This window comes from Lissotriton vulgaris, chromosome 7 (genome assembly GCF_964263255.1).
Source record: "Lissotriton vulgaris chromosome 7, aLisVul1.2, whole genome shotgun sequence".
NCBI classification, from domain to species: domain Eukaryota; kingdom Metazoa; phylum Chordata; class Amphibia; order Caudata; family Salamandridae; genus Lissotriton; species Lissotriton vulgaris.
In genome coordinates, this window is record NC_141695.1 from 96753683 (window position 1) to 96767889 (window position 14207).

Here is a 14207-nt window from a genome sequence, read left to right on the forward strand (position 1 = left end):
CAATTGAGTCAATAGCTTCTTATCCTTAAAACAAATATGCGTTTCAGTTAATAAAACCATATGTGGGTCATATATTTTCAGTTCTTCATATACCAAATTTCTTTTGTTTTTATTATTCAAGCCTGACACGTTCCAGGCTAAACATCTAAAACGCCACATGCTGGCTAGTTACAAGATCAAAGAAAACTGCACCTTTCCGTACATTCAAGCTCATTCTTAGTCTATAAGATACTAAGTCAATTACCCTTAAACTTGTCTTGTCATTTTCTGTTTTCCCCCTTTCGCTCGTTGTCCTATCCCCTCCCCACTGTCAGCCTTTAACCCTAACCCCCAGCCCTTAAAGCACCCCCCGTATCTCCCCGGAAGCTTACCCCTATCTTCTGCTGCCGTTCAGAGGGCAGCCAATCAGAGAGGTCTCCCCGAGAACCGCAATTCTCCGTATTAACCTCATACGAGAAAAATCAAAAATCATAAACAAAGAGAAAGTGCCCCAGTGAATTTCCAGTGAGCTTTACAATCTTAATTTTCTTTCCTTTTCATTTTTTAGCTATTTCTGATCTTTTCCCCCTCTCTCTCATTCCTTCTATTCCTTCAACGATCTGATATTAAACATTTAAATTAATTTTAATAAGTAATTGCTCAGCCTCCTTTACATCATTAAAAAAATAAGTATGACCAGATTTCATAACTTTGAGACGAGCAGGTTCTTGGAGGAAGACGGTGGCACCATTAGATTTGAAAGGATTGATCAGTTTACGTAACCCCCACCTTTTATCCATAGTTATCTTACTAAGATCAGATTTAACAAAAAAAGTTATATTGTCCAATGTCACGGGAGTATTAGGTCTGGCTTTGATTGAGACTGCTTGTCTTAGCAGATAATTGCCGAAGTAGATCATGATTGGGCGTGGGTATTTGGTTTCCTTGTTTCTAAAAGTTACAGGTAATCTGTGCACCCGTTGTAATTGGGGATCCCAATCCCATTCGGACAGGTCAGGGAATGCCCGTTCGAATAATTTGACCAGATAGGCCCTGGCATCTGATCCCTCTGATCCCTCGGGTATTCTAAAAAGTCTCAGATTCTGTCGCCTCTGCCTGTTATCCAATTCTTCTACTTTGTTTAATAGGGACCCAATTACTTCATCGTGTCGACCTGTTTGGGCCGTGGTAGTAGCTAAAGTTTCCTCCACTTCGACAACCCGCTGTTGTAATCCATCGATCTCTTTCGTTCCCCCGTTCAGTTTATTAGTAACTTCCTGTAAACTAAATTGCATCTTACTATTGTCTTCTCTTAATTGGAGAAAATGTTGTTGAGACTCTTGACGATGTATCAATAAAGTTTTAAAAATTAAATCCAAGGAAGAAGTATCAGAAGATGCATTAGGAGAGTGAAAGGATGTTACCAATTGCAGAGGAAGGGCCTTGCCGCCTAAAGCCGTACTAACCGGTGATTTATCCATAGGATTAGTTTGAGTGTCACCAGAAAATGGCATAATGTTATCAGGGGTTGCCTTTGGAATTACCGCCACTGACTCTGGATTTAAATTTTTATCTTGCTCCTGATTGATCAAACCCCCATTTTTTACGGGAGAATTTTGTAGATTTTTTAAAGTGCCCCCTTCTGTGGGAGTAGTGGGAATAATTTCTGGAGCGCCCAGAACAGTATTCTTAATGGCCTTGCGAGGTTGCATCCACTTGAGTAAAGGTGTTTGGTCTCCAATGAATTTCCCTGCTGTATTTATTGGTACTAATGTAGAAGCTACCATTATAGGTTTCAGTTTTCTGCCCCCTTTCTTTGCTTTATATTTTTTCCTCCAGCCCTTCTTAAAGCCTGAGGAAATATTGTCTTTAGCATCGAGTATGGCATGGTCTCGCTTTTCGAACCCTCCTTCATCCTCGGGGAGCTCCTCATACTCGTACTCATGGTTAGAGTCGTTATCGTTATCCAACATCTTTTCTAGCGCCGTAGCACTTTCTCCATCTGTTCTCTGCCCACCTAGGCTCTGATCTAATGCCGGGGGCGGTGCTAGTGTAGGTACTAGTGCTGGTGCTGGCAAGGAGATGCTAGTATTTTCAGGTGTTGTTTCCATTGGAGCAAGAGCCGAAGCAGAAGCAGAAGCAGTTGCCACTACCGATACCGTTGCCTCCATCTCTACCCTCGCCGGAGTAAGTTCTTTAATTAACCCTGCGTTAATGTCTTTGTCAGATTGAATAGGGTGTATGGGTGAGTAAGGTTGTGGAGATAAAGCTGGAGATCGAGTTGGAGTTAGAGGGGCAGCATTTACAAGGGATATTTCAGGCTCTTCCTCAGGTATATCCTCCTGTATCACCAACATTTAATTTACCCCCTTTAGCTCCACTGTACCCTCCGGTGTTTCCATATGCTTCGGGGACCCCTCGGTCTCCAAATCCGGGCTCTTGTTAGGGGCAACAGCTCCCATAAGTTTATCAGCCCCAGTTTCTATCTCTGTAGCAGAAGCAAGGCACCTCTTGACTTCTAAGCCCATAGTTTTCGTCAAAGCTATCCCAGCAGTTAAGTTTTTATTTTTGCTTTTGTCCTTATCATTTGGAGCTGGTGAGAGAATACCATTCTTAGAATGCGTAGAGAGAAAAAGACAGTGCGAGGAGTAGGTTGCGGCTTACCAGCATTTCAGGAGCATTTACCACATGCCGTGGGGTCCTCGCAACTATTGCAGGTGAAATTGGTTTGAGCATTTTAAACGCCAGAGCGGGCCCTTCTTCCGCACTTTCTCCTGAGGGAACACCTTTCCCAGCTCGGTTTTGTCGCGCCAGGTTTTTCCGCGTCATCGGCGCTGCTCTTTCGTTATTCCGTAAACAAGTGTAAAAAGGCTTTAAACCTCTCTCTCCTCACCACTCACCTCTCCTCACCTCCCCTCTCCTCTACAGCAAGTCCCTGTATTAGTAAAGTTCGGCAACTCACCACAGCTACTCCACTCAGCTACTCAGCTCAGCTACTTGGTTGCGTGTGTTCGTTTTAACCGCAGCAGCAGCAGCAGCAGTTTTTACCTCCGCAGCAGTCCCAGAGAGCAGCTCCCAGTAAACGGGAGGTATACAGCAAAAGAAACTGACGAGCAACCTTGCTGGAGCTGAGACCGTGGCCGAGTACAAGCTCTCTAACAGCTCCTCAGCTGAATCCGCTACTACACCCGTACGTTTCAGTCCCTCTGTGTGTGTACAGAATGGATGTCGAGAGGGCGCAGGAAAGAGATGCAGAGCACCTGCGCAACCTCTGTCTGTAGCTATGGAGCAGAGAACAGCAGAGCAGGACACAGCGCACTCGGTCCGCAACTCGGCCGGCAACGCGGCAGCAGCTCCGCTCGGCTCAGTCGGCTCAGTCCAACCCGACCTCACTCCACGCCGCCCGGGGTTACAGCAAGCAGAACAGTCAAATCGTCAACCATTGATCCCGGGAGTCCTGGTATGTCCTAGTATGTCAGGTACTTTCTCTATGCTAGTATAGTACTCATAGTACTCAAGTCGTATCTCTCATCGGTGAAAACCGCCAGTATCTCTCGGAGTACGGAGCTCGGACGGGAGCGACCTCTCATGGCGGCTACGATCCGCCATCTTGCTTCTCTCTTATCAACATCTTAGTATTAAAGTTATCTTACAATCTCAATCTGATAGAAAACAAATTTGGTCAGTAGATGCATTGATAGATTCAGGAGCTACCAACAATTTTATTGATACCAGATTTTTACAAGAATTAGGCTTAAAAAACTGAACTCAAAAGTCATCCAGAAATAGTCAGAGCTGTTGATGTAAAGAATTAACATCTGGACTGACACAGCATCACACAGATTCTCTTATCATGATATGTTCCACTGAACATAGTGAATACATTATATTCGATATTATTGACACTCCTCAATTTCGACTTATTTGAGGCATTCGTTGGTTAGTCTTACATAACCCGAAAATTGACTGGATTCAAAAGACAATTTTGTTTAATTCTGAGTATTGTAATTCAACCTGTTTATTGCATTAACTGTCTGAACACTTAGTTTAAGGTAATGACTTCCCAAAAAGATTGCAAAAGCGTTTTACTTTTAGAAGGGGTACCTATAGAATATTCAGATCTCCCAGATGTGTTTGATAAGAAAAAGGCCAATACACTACCTCCGCATAGAGATTTTGATTGTCGAATAGATTTGATGCCTGGAGCCACTCTGCCCTGTAGTAGGAAACATGCTCTCACTGAAAAGGAGAAATTTGCATTTAAGAGAGTACCTAGATGAATACCTTGCTAATGAGTTCATTTGACACTCTAAATCTCATGTATCTTTCCCTCTATTTTTCATTCCAAAGAAAGGGGGAGATTTCCGTTTGTGTATCGATTATCGCGCCTTAAATAATGTTACAATTAAAAACAGGTATCCACTCCCATTAATTCCAACATTATTGGATCAAATAAAAGATGCCACCATTTATACCAAATTGGATCTGCGTGGAGTGGAAGTGGAGTGGAAGGCAGCATTTCGTACAAAGTGTGGCTTGTATGAATACCAAGTCATGCCTTTCAGACTCTGTAATGCTCCTGCAGCATTTAAATTTTTTATTAACAAAGTGTTAAGAGATTTTTTGGTTGTGTGTTGAGTAGTATACATTGATGATATCTTGATATATTCTAAAAACACTACAGAACATGTAAAACAAGTAAGGGAAATTCTTCAACAGCTACTACAGAAATCTCTATTCGTCAAACTGGAAAAAAGCATATTTCACACCACTAAAGTGGAGTTTTTAGGCTCTGTTCTCAGTCCCAAAGGAATTGAAATGGACCCAAATAAGATACAAGCAGTCCTTAATTGGCCTAGTCCCTATTCCGTAAAACAAGTGCAAAGGTTTTTGGGGTTCACTAATTTTTATAGGCGTTTCATTTGTAACTTCTCTCAGATTATCACACCTATTACCCGACTCTTGCATAAAAAATTTAAATTCGAGTGGACCCAAGAAGCTGAAACTGCTTTCCAAAACCTAAAAACTCCGTTTACTTCGGCTCCTATTTTGATGCACCCAGATCCTTCAAATCCATTCATAGTGGAGGCGGATGCATCTCAATTTGCCATCGGAGGAATATTGTCCAAGAGATATAAAAACACTGGTAGAATGCACCTAATAGATTTTTGTTCTAGGAAACTTACACCAACTGAACAAAATTATGCTATTGCGGATTGATAGTTACTAGCTATAAAGGCTGTATTCGAAGAATGGCGCCATTACTTGTTAGGTGCTCGACATCCTGTAACTATTTACACTGACCATCATAATCTACAGAGCTTACGTTCTATCAAAGCACTCACACCTCGACAACTTTGTTGGACTCTCTTTTTCAATGACTACAATTTCATCATCACTTATAGTCCAGAAAGCGGATGCTCTGTCTCACTCTGTCCCCCACCTATCCTTCACTCCGGGGGCCCGCAGGGTGCCCCCAAAGTGAAGACCACATGCCTTTCCGTGACGGCATCGCCGCCACGGAAAAGGCATCTGTTATGGGCAATGCTAATATGGCTGGCGGTGTCTAATAGACAGCGTCACCATATTAAACCCTTTCCGCCCTAGCCGCAAGGCGACCGGGGCGGAAAAGCGGCGGACGGTCTTTCCGTCCGCCGTGGTCAGCCCCAACATGCTAATATGGTGGGGGTGAATAAGGGTAGGATGGCGGGCGGATCGCCCCCGCCAGGCCGGCGGTGGCTACCGCAAGTCTGGCGGGAGCGATCCGCCCGCCATCCTAATGGACCCCAAAGTGTGGTTATCCACTAAACATTTAAAAATGAAAACAAGTAAGAAATGTTGTCCTAGATTTATAGGACCATTTAACGTGGAAAAAATCATAAATCCAGTTAGCATCCGGTTGGCTCTTCCTTTTAGATAAGGGTTTCATCTGGTATATCATGTTTCATTATTAAAACCATTTAATCCCATGACTCAAACTTCACCAGTTCCTTCAGCTAAAGATGTAGATGGTACTCGTGAATTTGAAGTTCAGTCTGTATTAGATTAAAAAAGAATTCGTGGAAAATTGTTTTACTTTGTTCATTGGAAGGGTTACAGCCCGGAAGAACGGTCCTGGGAACTTCTTGCCAATGTACAAAATGCACCATGTCTAGTAAAGAAATGTAATGCTCAATAGCCAGACAGGCCAAAACCTATACCTCAAGTCTTAAGGGGTATTTTGCAGGGGGGGGGGTACTGTCATGATATTGCCCAACCCTGAATGGTATGCCAACTCTGATTCCCTAATGACATGCATGGAGTTCTGAAAAACTAAAATATGCACTCTTATCAAGGCGTCAACATTACCAAAATAAAACCCACCCCTGTCCCTTGATTGGAAATGTATATGAATATGATTGGTGTAATACTTGAAACTTGCACTGTGTAGGAAGGTGGATATCTGACTAAGGTTACCCCCAAACATTTTGCCTGGTGTTTAGCTGGTTTTTGACTTAGTTGGCCTGGGATCCTGTTATTCAGGCACGCAGGCTAATTGCTCTCTCTATAAAATGGACTCCGTGTACCTTAGGTGCATACCCAATTGGAACTGGTTCACCTTATAGGCCCCTGTAACAGTGTACCCTAGGTACCCAGGGCATAGGTGTAACCAAGGCCTACCAGGGGCTGCAGCATGTATTATGCCACCCCTGGCCTGGCCTCCATATTTGACACAACTGGCTGATCAATCTGCTGGGGTAAGTTGGTGTAATCACCTCTTACTTAGATATAGTATATCTATATCTAACCTATCTGGACATATGTTAACCTATAGGCCACTCCTATGGAAGGCCTCGACAATCCTGGAGGCAGAGTGCTTGGTTTCATGTATGATGGTGCTCTGGCACGAGCTGAGCCTGTCTGCAGCTGTCGGGAACAACTCCCTTAGCTGTTCCGGGATATTGCCATACCATATACTCTTAAGTGCATTATAATCCTCGCGGTTACTTGCTAGCTTTGGTTTGGCTTTATCAAAACATGTCGAGTAAGGTGTCATACGAATTGGAATACTACCCCCTCGCCAATTTTGGCGACGGGGGTAGCATTCCACCCTTCTAGAGGGACACGACATGTACATAACCTGAACCCCAGTTAAAGTTAAACATGAGCCTCAACATCACAAAATGGATGCTGCCACCACAGACACAAGTCTGACCTCCTGCTGCTGGGAGTACTTCCAGCAAGGGAGACTTGGACAAAGGGTTTCCTGCCTTGGGAGGTGCTAGCACCACCCCAGACAGGATTTTGTGTATTGGGTAGGACAGGGCTGAATAGAACGAGAGAGACATGCCTGGGGCACACAAGGTGTCCCTGTGCATAAGCCAGTTCAAACCGGTGCTGGGGCTATCCAGCCCCAGTCCTGGCGCAAAACTGGACAAAGGAAAGGGGGTGTAACCACCCCCCTTCCTGGTCCCACCCAGAGGAGGGACCTAGCAGGTGATCCGGGCCCTAGATTTGGAATAAGAGTAGGAGCTGTGTCCTAAGACTTCAGATCACCCTGAACTCGACTTGAAACTAAGAAGAAAACTGGACTTCGACATTCTGCTGCACAGAAGACTGAAGAGAATTTCCCTTGTGGCCAAGGAGTGACCACCCTGTGAATACAGGCACCATCCAGCAACTTGACATCTGCTTTGCCGCCGCCTCCCGCAGGAGCCGGAGCCCAGAGCCTGACAAGATCCAGATTCCCAGAGATCTCACAGCCCAATCCACAGTCCCTGAAAAGAAGAGACCCGTGGAGGCACCGAGACACGTGGGACCGGCCATCTTGAAAGACCCACGAGGAGCTGACTGCGCAGCACCCGAGGCACCCTCGACGCTGTGCTTTGGGGTTTGAGAAGCCCCACCAAAAAGCAGCATCTGCACCGAGGATCAGCCCCCCAGCATCTCCACGATCTGCGTGGGGCCTTTTTGCATTTTGCCACTCGACGCGCCATCCCGATCACTGGCCACGCGGCTAGTGGCCATCTTGGCGATGAAACCTACAATCAACACCACTGGTCTGGTTGCACCAGGCTGGCCCTCGCTCCCCTGAAAAGGAGCACCCACTCTGACCTTGCTGGTCCGAGTGAGAAGCTTGCATCGATTCCTGCGAGGCTTGCATTAGCCAAGGCTTGTTTGCTCCGATCAAGAAGCCGACACTGCCATCAGCTAGAGCCTTTGTAGGACAGCTCGTGACCAATGCCTGGGCATCTTCGACCTCTTCGTGTCCACGTGGCTGCAGAGACAATCTTCACTTCTTTACCTGCTTGCACCCAACATTGCCTGGTTCCGTCCTGGTTCCACAGTAGTCACTGGCTAGTGACTTTGAACGTTGTCCCCTCTGCTTTCAGGTCTTCACCTCTTCAGATCCACCCTTGGATCCACCAGAACTCTCCACGACGACCCGCCTGCAGCATCTTCATCTACAGGCTCCAAAGACCAGCACGACGAAACCCTACACACTTTGAGACATATGCACTCGCTTCCTGTGGGTGAGGTAACCCTGGCACTCCGGTGCTCCTGTGTATCAATACACCTCTAGTGTCTATGTTCCAAGTTGCTAGGTTCTAGGTCATCTGGAAGGTTCCCTTTTCAGTAACTTTGTAACTTTTACGCACCATTGAATTTGCATTGGTGCATGCATGTGCTTTAAGCACTGCACCCGAGTCCCGCGGGCCTTTCCCGACTTAGTCAATGCTAGTCCCGATCAGCTCCAGCGATTCACCAGGCCCTAGGCCCACTTCCTTTTCGATTGGTGGTACTTATACCACTATTTTAGTATAGGGTTTAGGTGGCCCCTAGGGCTCATCCATATTGTGCAACTTTTGTATATTTAAACTGTGTTTTGTTTTAACGCATTTGCTTCTGTGCTCATAAAGAGTATAGGGGATACTTGTAGTAATTAAATATATATATATTTTCAATATATATCTGTGTGGTGTCCTTTCATTTGGTATTCAAGGGGATTGTGTATGGTAAAACATCTTGCTTCACATGCCTTTACAGAGTTTAGCCTAAGACTGCTTTGTCCACGCTACTAGGATAGCTGGTCTATAAGGTTGACTTACAACCAATCATCATAAGGGTTGCTTGGCATGGTACAAGGTGATCACTAGAACTAGTGAGCATCATATACCGGGCCAACTTCTCACATTGGTGAGCAGCGGTTGGGATTTGAGCTTGTTGTTGTTTTACCATTACAATCTTTGAAAATATCATTTGAAAGATCATACAGGTACCTGTTAGGTACATATAAAACAAGACTAGTATACTTAAGTTCTACTGAACTTAGTTGTTGTAGAGGATAGGGAGTAGCACACCCTGACTACAACTACTAGATAGGTTTAGTAGGTAAACACCAGTGTAGGTAGATTGCAACATATCCACACACACTGGAGCAATGTCTAGAGCAGAGGGGTCCACTGGACCTACCCCTGTTGAGAGTGACCCTCCAAGGGCACCATCCAAATTTGCAATGTTAAATTTTAAAGAACTGAGGCAGCTGTGTACCTTAAGAGGTCTCAAGACGGGTCCAACCCCTACCACAGACCACCTCAGAGAGCTTTTAGACCAGTCTGAAGCTCTAAAGACCTCCGAAACAGACCCCACAGGTAATGTAGAAGGAGGCTCTCCCACTGAAGATAATAATACTGATACCCCTGCCCCTGTTGTCCAGGTAGATGAGGAAGACCAAGTCTCTGGAAATACTCAGCCTGAGGAGGAGGAGGAAGAAGAGACAGAAGGGGAGAGCAGTGATTCTGATGATGGCAGAAATAGTCAGGTGCTAGCCAGCAGGCTTAGCCAGGCTAACTTAAGCCTATTTGGGACTGAGTCAGGGTTAAACCCACTCAGACCCCCAAGTGGACTTAACCAGGAGCAAAGGAGGAAAAGGAATCACTCAGGTGAATCCAACACCTCCCAAGCGACTAAAGGTTCTCATGGTCACGGCAGAAGGAGGATGACAACCCCTCAGAGGAGGGAACATGAGGCCAAAATGAGAGAGGCTGAGCTTAGGATCCAGAAGCAAGAATTAGAAGTTGCCCTGGCCCAAGAGAAACTTGCTAGAGCAAGACAGCCTAGAGATGGTGGATTAGGATCCACTGGTGGCAGCACTAGCCCTAAGGATAAAGACAGGTCCTATGACAGTAGAAACCTGAGTAAGATTGTGCCCCCCTACAAAGCTGGGGATGATATCCACAAATGGATGACTGCACTTGAGAGAGCCTGCAGAGTACAGCAGATCCCTGAGGAGCAGTGGGCGGCAATCTTGTGGCTCTCCTTTGAAGGTAGAGGCCGAGACAGACTTCTCACAGTTAGTGATGGGGATTCTAGAACCTACCTGGTCCTGAAGAGTGCTCTGATAGATGGGTTAGGCTTAACCACTGAACAGTACAGGTTGATGTTCAGAAAAACCCAGAAGACACAGACTCAGGACTGGTCTGGATTTGTTGAAAGTGCCACTAAGGCTCTGGAGGGCTGGTTGCTGGGAAGTAAGGTTACAGACTATACAGGATTGTATAATTTAATTATGAGAGAGCAAATCTTAAGTAATTGTCAAAATCAGCTTCTACATCAGCAGCTGGTGGACTCTGATCTGACCTCTCTACAAGAATTGGGTAAGAGGGCAGACAAATGGGTCAGAACCAGGATCAGGCCTAAGAACCAGGGTGGTAACCAAAAGAAAGAGACTACCAAGCCTCAAGAGAAAGGTGGGGATAACTCCAGAGAGAAGACTTCCCCAGGGCCCCAAAACTCCAATGAGGGGGTGGGTCCCAGAACACTTCCTCTAACCAGAAGAAACCTTATTGCCATACCTGCAAACAGGTAGGCCATTGGAAAACTGACAGCAGTTGTCCAAAGGCCAACAATAAGGAGAATATACCTCCAAGTAAAGCTCCAACACCTCCTGTTACTGTTAGCAGTATTCCCCCCGGTGGTGGGAGCACCCCCAGGAATCTGGGTGGGTTTACCTTTGGAGCTCAGGTGGATTCTGGCCTAACCAGGTCCCCTACCCCAGATACTCGTGCCTATGAAAATGGCATGGGGTTTGCCAACTTCACTGCTTGCCCAAACACTTTGAGCAAGTACAGACAGGAGCCCCTCATCAATGGTTTGAAGGTTGAGGCCTTTAGAGACACAGGGGCTAGCATCACCAAGGTGGCTGAATGTCTAGTCCCCTCAAGGCAACTTATACCTAGTGCCACATACCAGGTAGCAAACATTGATGGAATCCAAACCAATCATCCCATGGCAGTAGTAAATCTCAGCTCAGGAGGTGTCACTGGCCCAAAGAGAGTGGCAGTGTCAACAAACTTGCCTGTAGATTGTCTACTTGGAAATGATTTGGAAATCTCAGCCAGGGCTGATGTTGAACAGGAAACCCATTCTAGAATGGTAAATGTCCATGGAAAGGTTCGATCCAAGATGTCCTTCCTGAAAAGGTTGGTAGGGCTGTGCAAGACTCAGCCCCATCTTTAGCAGAATCCCTTCCTGAACAAGTTAGCAGAGCTGTTATGATAACAGCCCATACCCAACTGAGTCCCTTCCTGAAAAGGTTGGTGGGGCTGTGATGGCCACAGCCCAAACTCAAACTGATTCATGTGTTGTGAAGCCTGAAACTATGGATCACTCCACACACTTAGAAAGCATTGAGGAGGAAGAAAAATCTCCCTTGTACCAGACTTTAGGAAAGGATCAGCCTCCTCAGGGAACTGATCTTACCCCTGATGAAGGAACTGCCACAGAGGTGGTTAGGCCTAGCCTGACAGAGCCTCTGATGTCAGTGGACCCTTCTCAGGTGGGACCCAGTCTGGAGCAGGTAACCTGCCCCTCTCTACCTTGCCTTAGTCAGCCCAGGGCTGCAGAGTACAAGAAGGACACGGAGCCCCAAAAGGCCCCCTGTCAAATAAAGCACCCCCATCAACAGATTAGGGACACCAAAGCTAGCAGCCCTAGCAAGGTGAACACTTTAAAAACTCCTGAGGGATCCCCCTTAAAAGTAGTTAGGGACCTCCCACAGATGGATTCTGTTGGGCACAGCCAAACCTGGGACCCAAAGGGCCCAAACCTGAACTGTCCCTCCAGTAAGCCATCCAAGGGGACCCAGCCTCCAGCTTTAGGTAGCCAGAGCTTGACCCTGAGAGCACAGTGCAACTCAGTCAAGGAAAGAAAGGCACACATGGTGGAAAGTGACTGGAGGAAGCTGAGTCCTACAGAGGAATCTCACTTCAGTACTCCATCTCAACAGCAGCCTTTTACCGTTCGCATTTACTATTAATCTTACACATAAACAGGCTCTCAAAGGAACCCTGGTGTACAGGCCACCTGGGCCGCGCACTAAACTCCTAGCTGCACTTACTGAAATTATGGAATCAGTAATAGAATCCCCGACTTATACGATACTTGGGGATTTTAATTTTCCTCTGGAAAATATGGAAAATAAAGATACATCCCAGCTTATCACTGATATGCAGGCAATAGGACTGCAGCAGCTGGTGAAGGGCCCCACACATGAAGCCGGACACACGCTGGATGGCCTGTTCACTAATGACAAAAGCATTGAGCTAGGACCAATTTTACCTCTGATATGGTCTGACCACCAAGCCATTACTTTTAGGATTCGGATGCTACCACTCAAACCCCCTCAGACCAGCGTTAGAGCATCAGTGGGGGCGCGGATGTGGAAAAATGTAGATATACCACATCTTTCAAATCTCCTGTTGTCATCAGCCCCGGAAAACAGAGGCGACACTGAAACCATGTCCACTAAATTTCAGGAATGGATCTTAAAAGCAGCGAACGAAGTTGCACCTGAAAAAATCTATCGCCCCAATAGAGCGACTCCTTCTGCTCAGTGGTACACAGAGGAGCTGCGGCTCCAGCGTCAGTTCTGTAGAAATTTAGAAAGGCCCTGGAGAAAGCACTATAGTCCTTCGGCTAAACAAGAATATAAAAGTGCGCTAGCAATATATAAAAAAGCCATCAGTACACAAAAGAATCTGTTCTTCACTGGTCGAATTGAGCACGCACAGAACTCAGCTAGGATGCTATTTCAAGTGGTGAACTCTCTGTCCAATCCTCCAGCTGGATCTACAATAGAGAATTCGCAGGAATTTTGTACCGCACTAGCCACATTTTTTACCACTAAGGTAATGGATATTTATTCCACTTTCTCCAAAGAGCTGGCAGGAAGAACCGCTGATTTAACCATTCAACCAGCACTGAAGTATCCTTCCCTTACTCAGTTTCAGTCAGCTACCGAAGATCAGGTCAACGTACTTGTTGGCAAGATTAAATCAGGCTCTCCATTGGACCCATGCCCTCCGACCATAATGAACCAACTACACAATGTTGTTACCCAGCCGCTGACCAACATATGCAATTCCATCTTCAAAACCGGTGTCTATCCACAGACCTGGAAGAAGGCTATTGTTAAACCTTTGATTAAGAAGCCTTCCTTAGACCCTACCATTACATCCAACTACAGGCCTATTGCCTGCCTTCCCTTCCCTGCCAAAACAGTAGAGGCAATAATGAATAAACAGCTCTCCGAGTTTATTGAACAACATAAGCTCCTAGATGATACTCAGTTCGGGTTCCGGAAGGAACACGGAACTGAGACAGAATTGGTAAAAGCCTCGGATGAAATTCGAGAGATCATGGATTCGGGAGGCGCGGCAGTGCTTATCTTGTTGGACCTGTCTGCTGCCTTTGACACGGTCGACCACGTCATCTTGGTCGACCATGTCGCAGCCCTTGGAATTAGTCATCTGGCTAAAGATCTTATAGCCTCTTTCCTAGTCAATCGCAAACAGGCAGTCAAATTGGGCAACTACTATTCGCCCACTTCTGAACTGCTCTGTGGGGTCCCTCAAGGATCCTCGCTAAGTCCCACGCTTTTTAATATCTATGTTGCGGTCTTGGCGAGGGTCATTAAATCTCATGGGATGCGATTGACTACCTACGCGGATGACACCCAACTTGTGTTGGCAGTACACAAGAACGGTCCAGTGGTAGCAGCTAAGTTTCAGGAGGGGCTACTGGATGTACAATCATGGATGCACAGTAACTGCCTGAAACTTAATGCAGAGAAAACCGAAGTTATGACCTTCGGTAAGATCTCCCCCGAATGGTCCTCAACATGGTGGCCCAGTCGGATGGGCTCTCCCCCCGTTCCTGCTGTTAAGGTTAGGAATTTGGGAGTTATC

The 14207-nt window shown here is 46.1% G+C and overlaps 1 protein-coding gene across 1 annotated transcript; it reads left to right on the top strand.

The window, feature by feature from the left end:
- Nucleotides 1–9400: 9400 nt before the first annotated feature.
- Nucleotides 9401–12340, top strand: LOC147700903 (uncharacterized). The gene is made up of 3 exons (XM_086929267.1): nucleotides 9401–9667; nucleotides 9725–10286; nucleotides 12294–12340. Exons 1-3 carry the CDS (start codon nucleotides 9401–9403, stop codon nucleotides 12338–12340), a joined length of 876 nt encoding a protein of 291 aa, XP_086785393.1.
- The last annotated feature ends 1867 nt before the right edge of the window (nucleotides 12341–14207 follow it).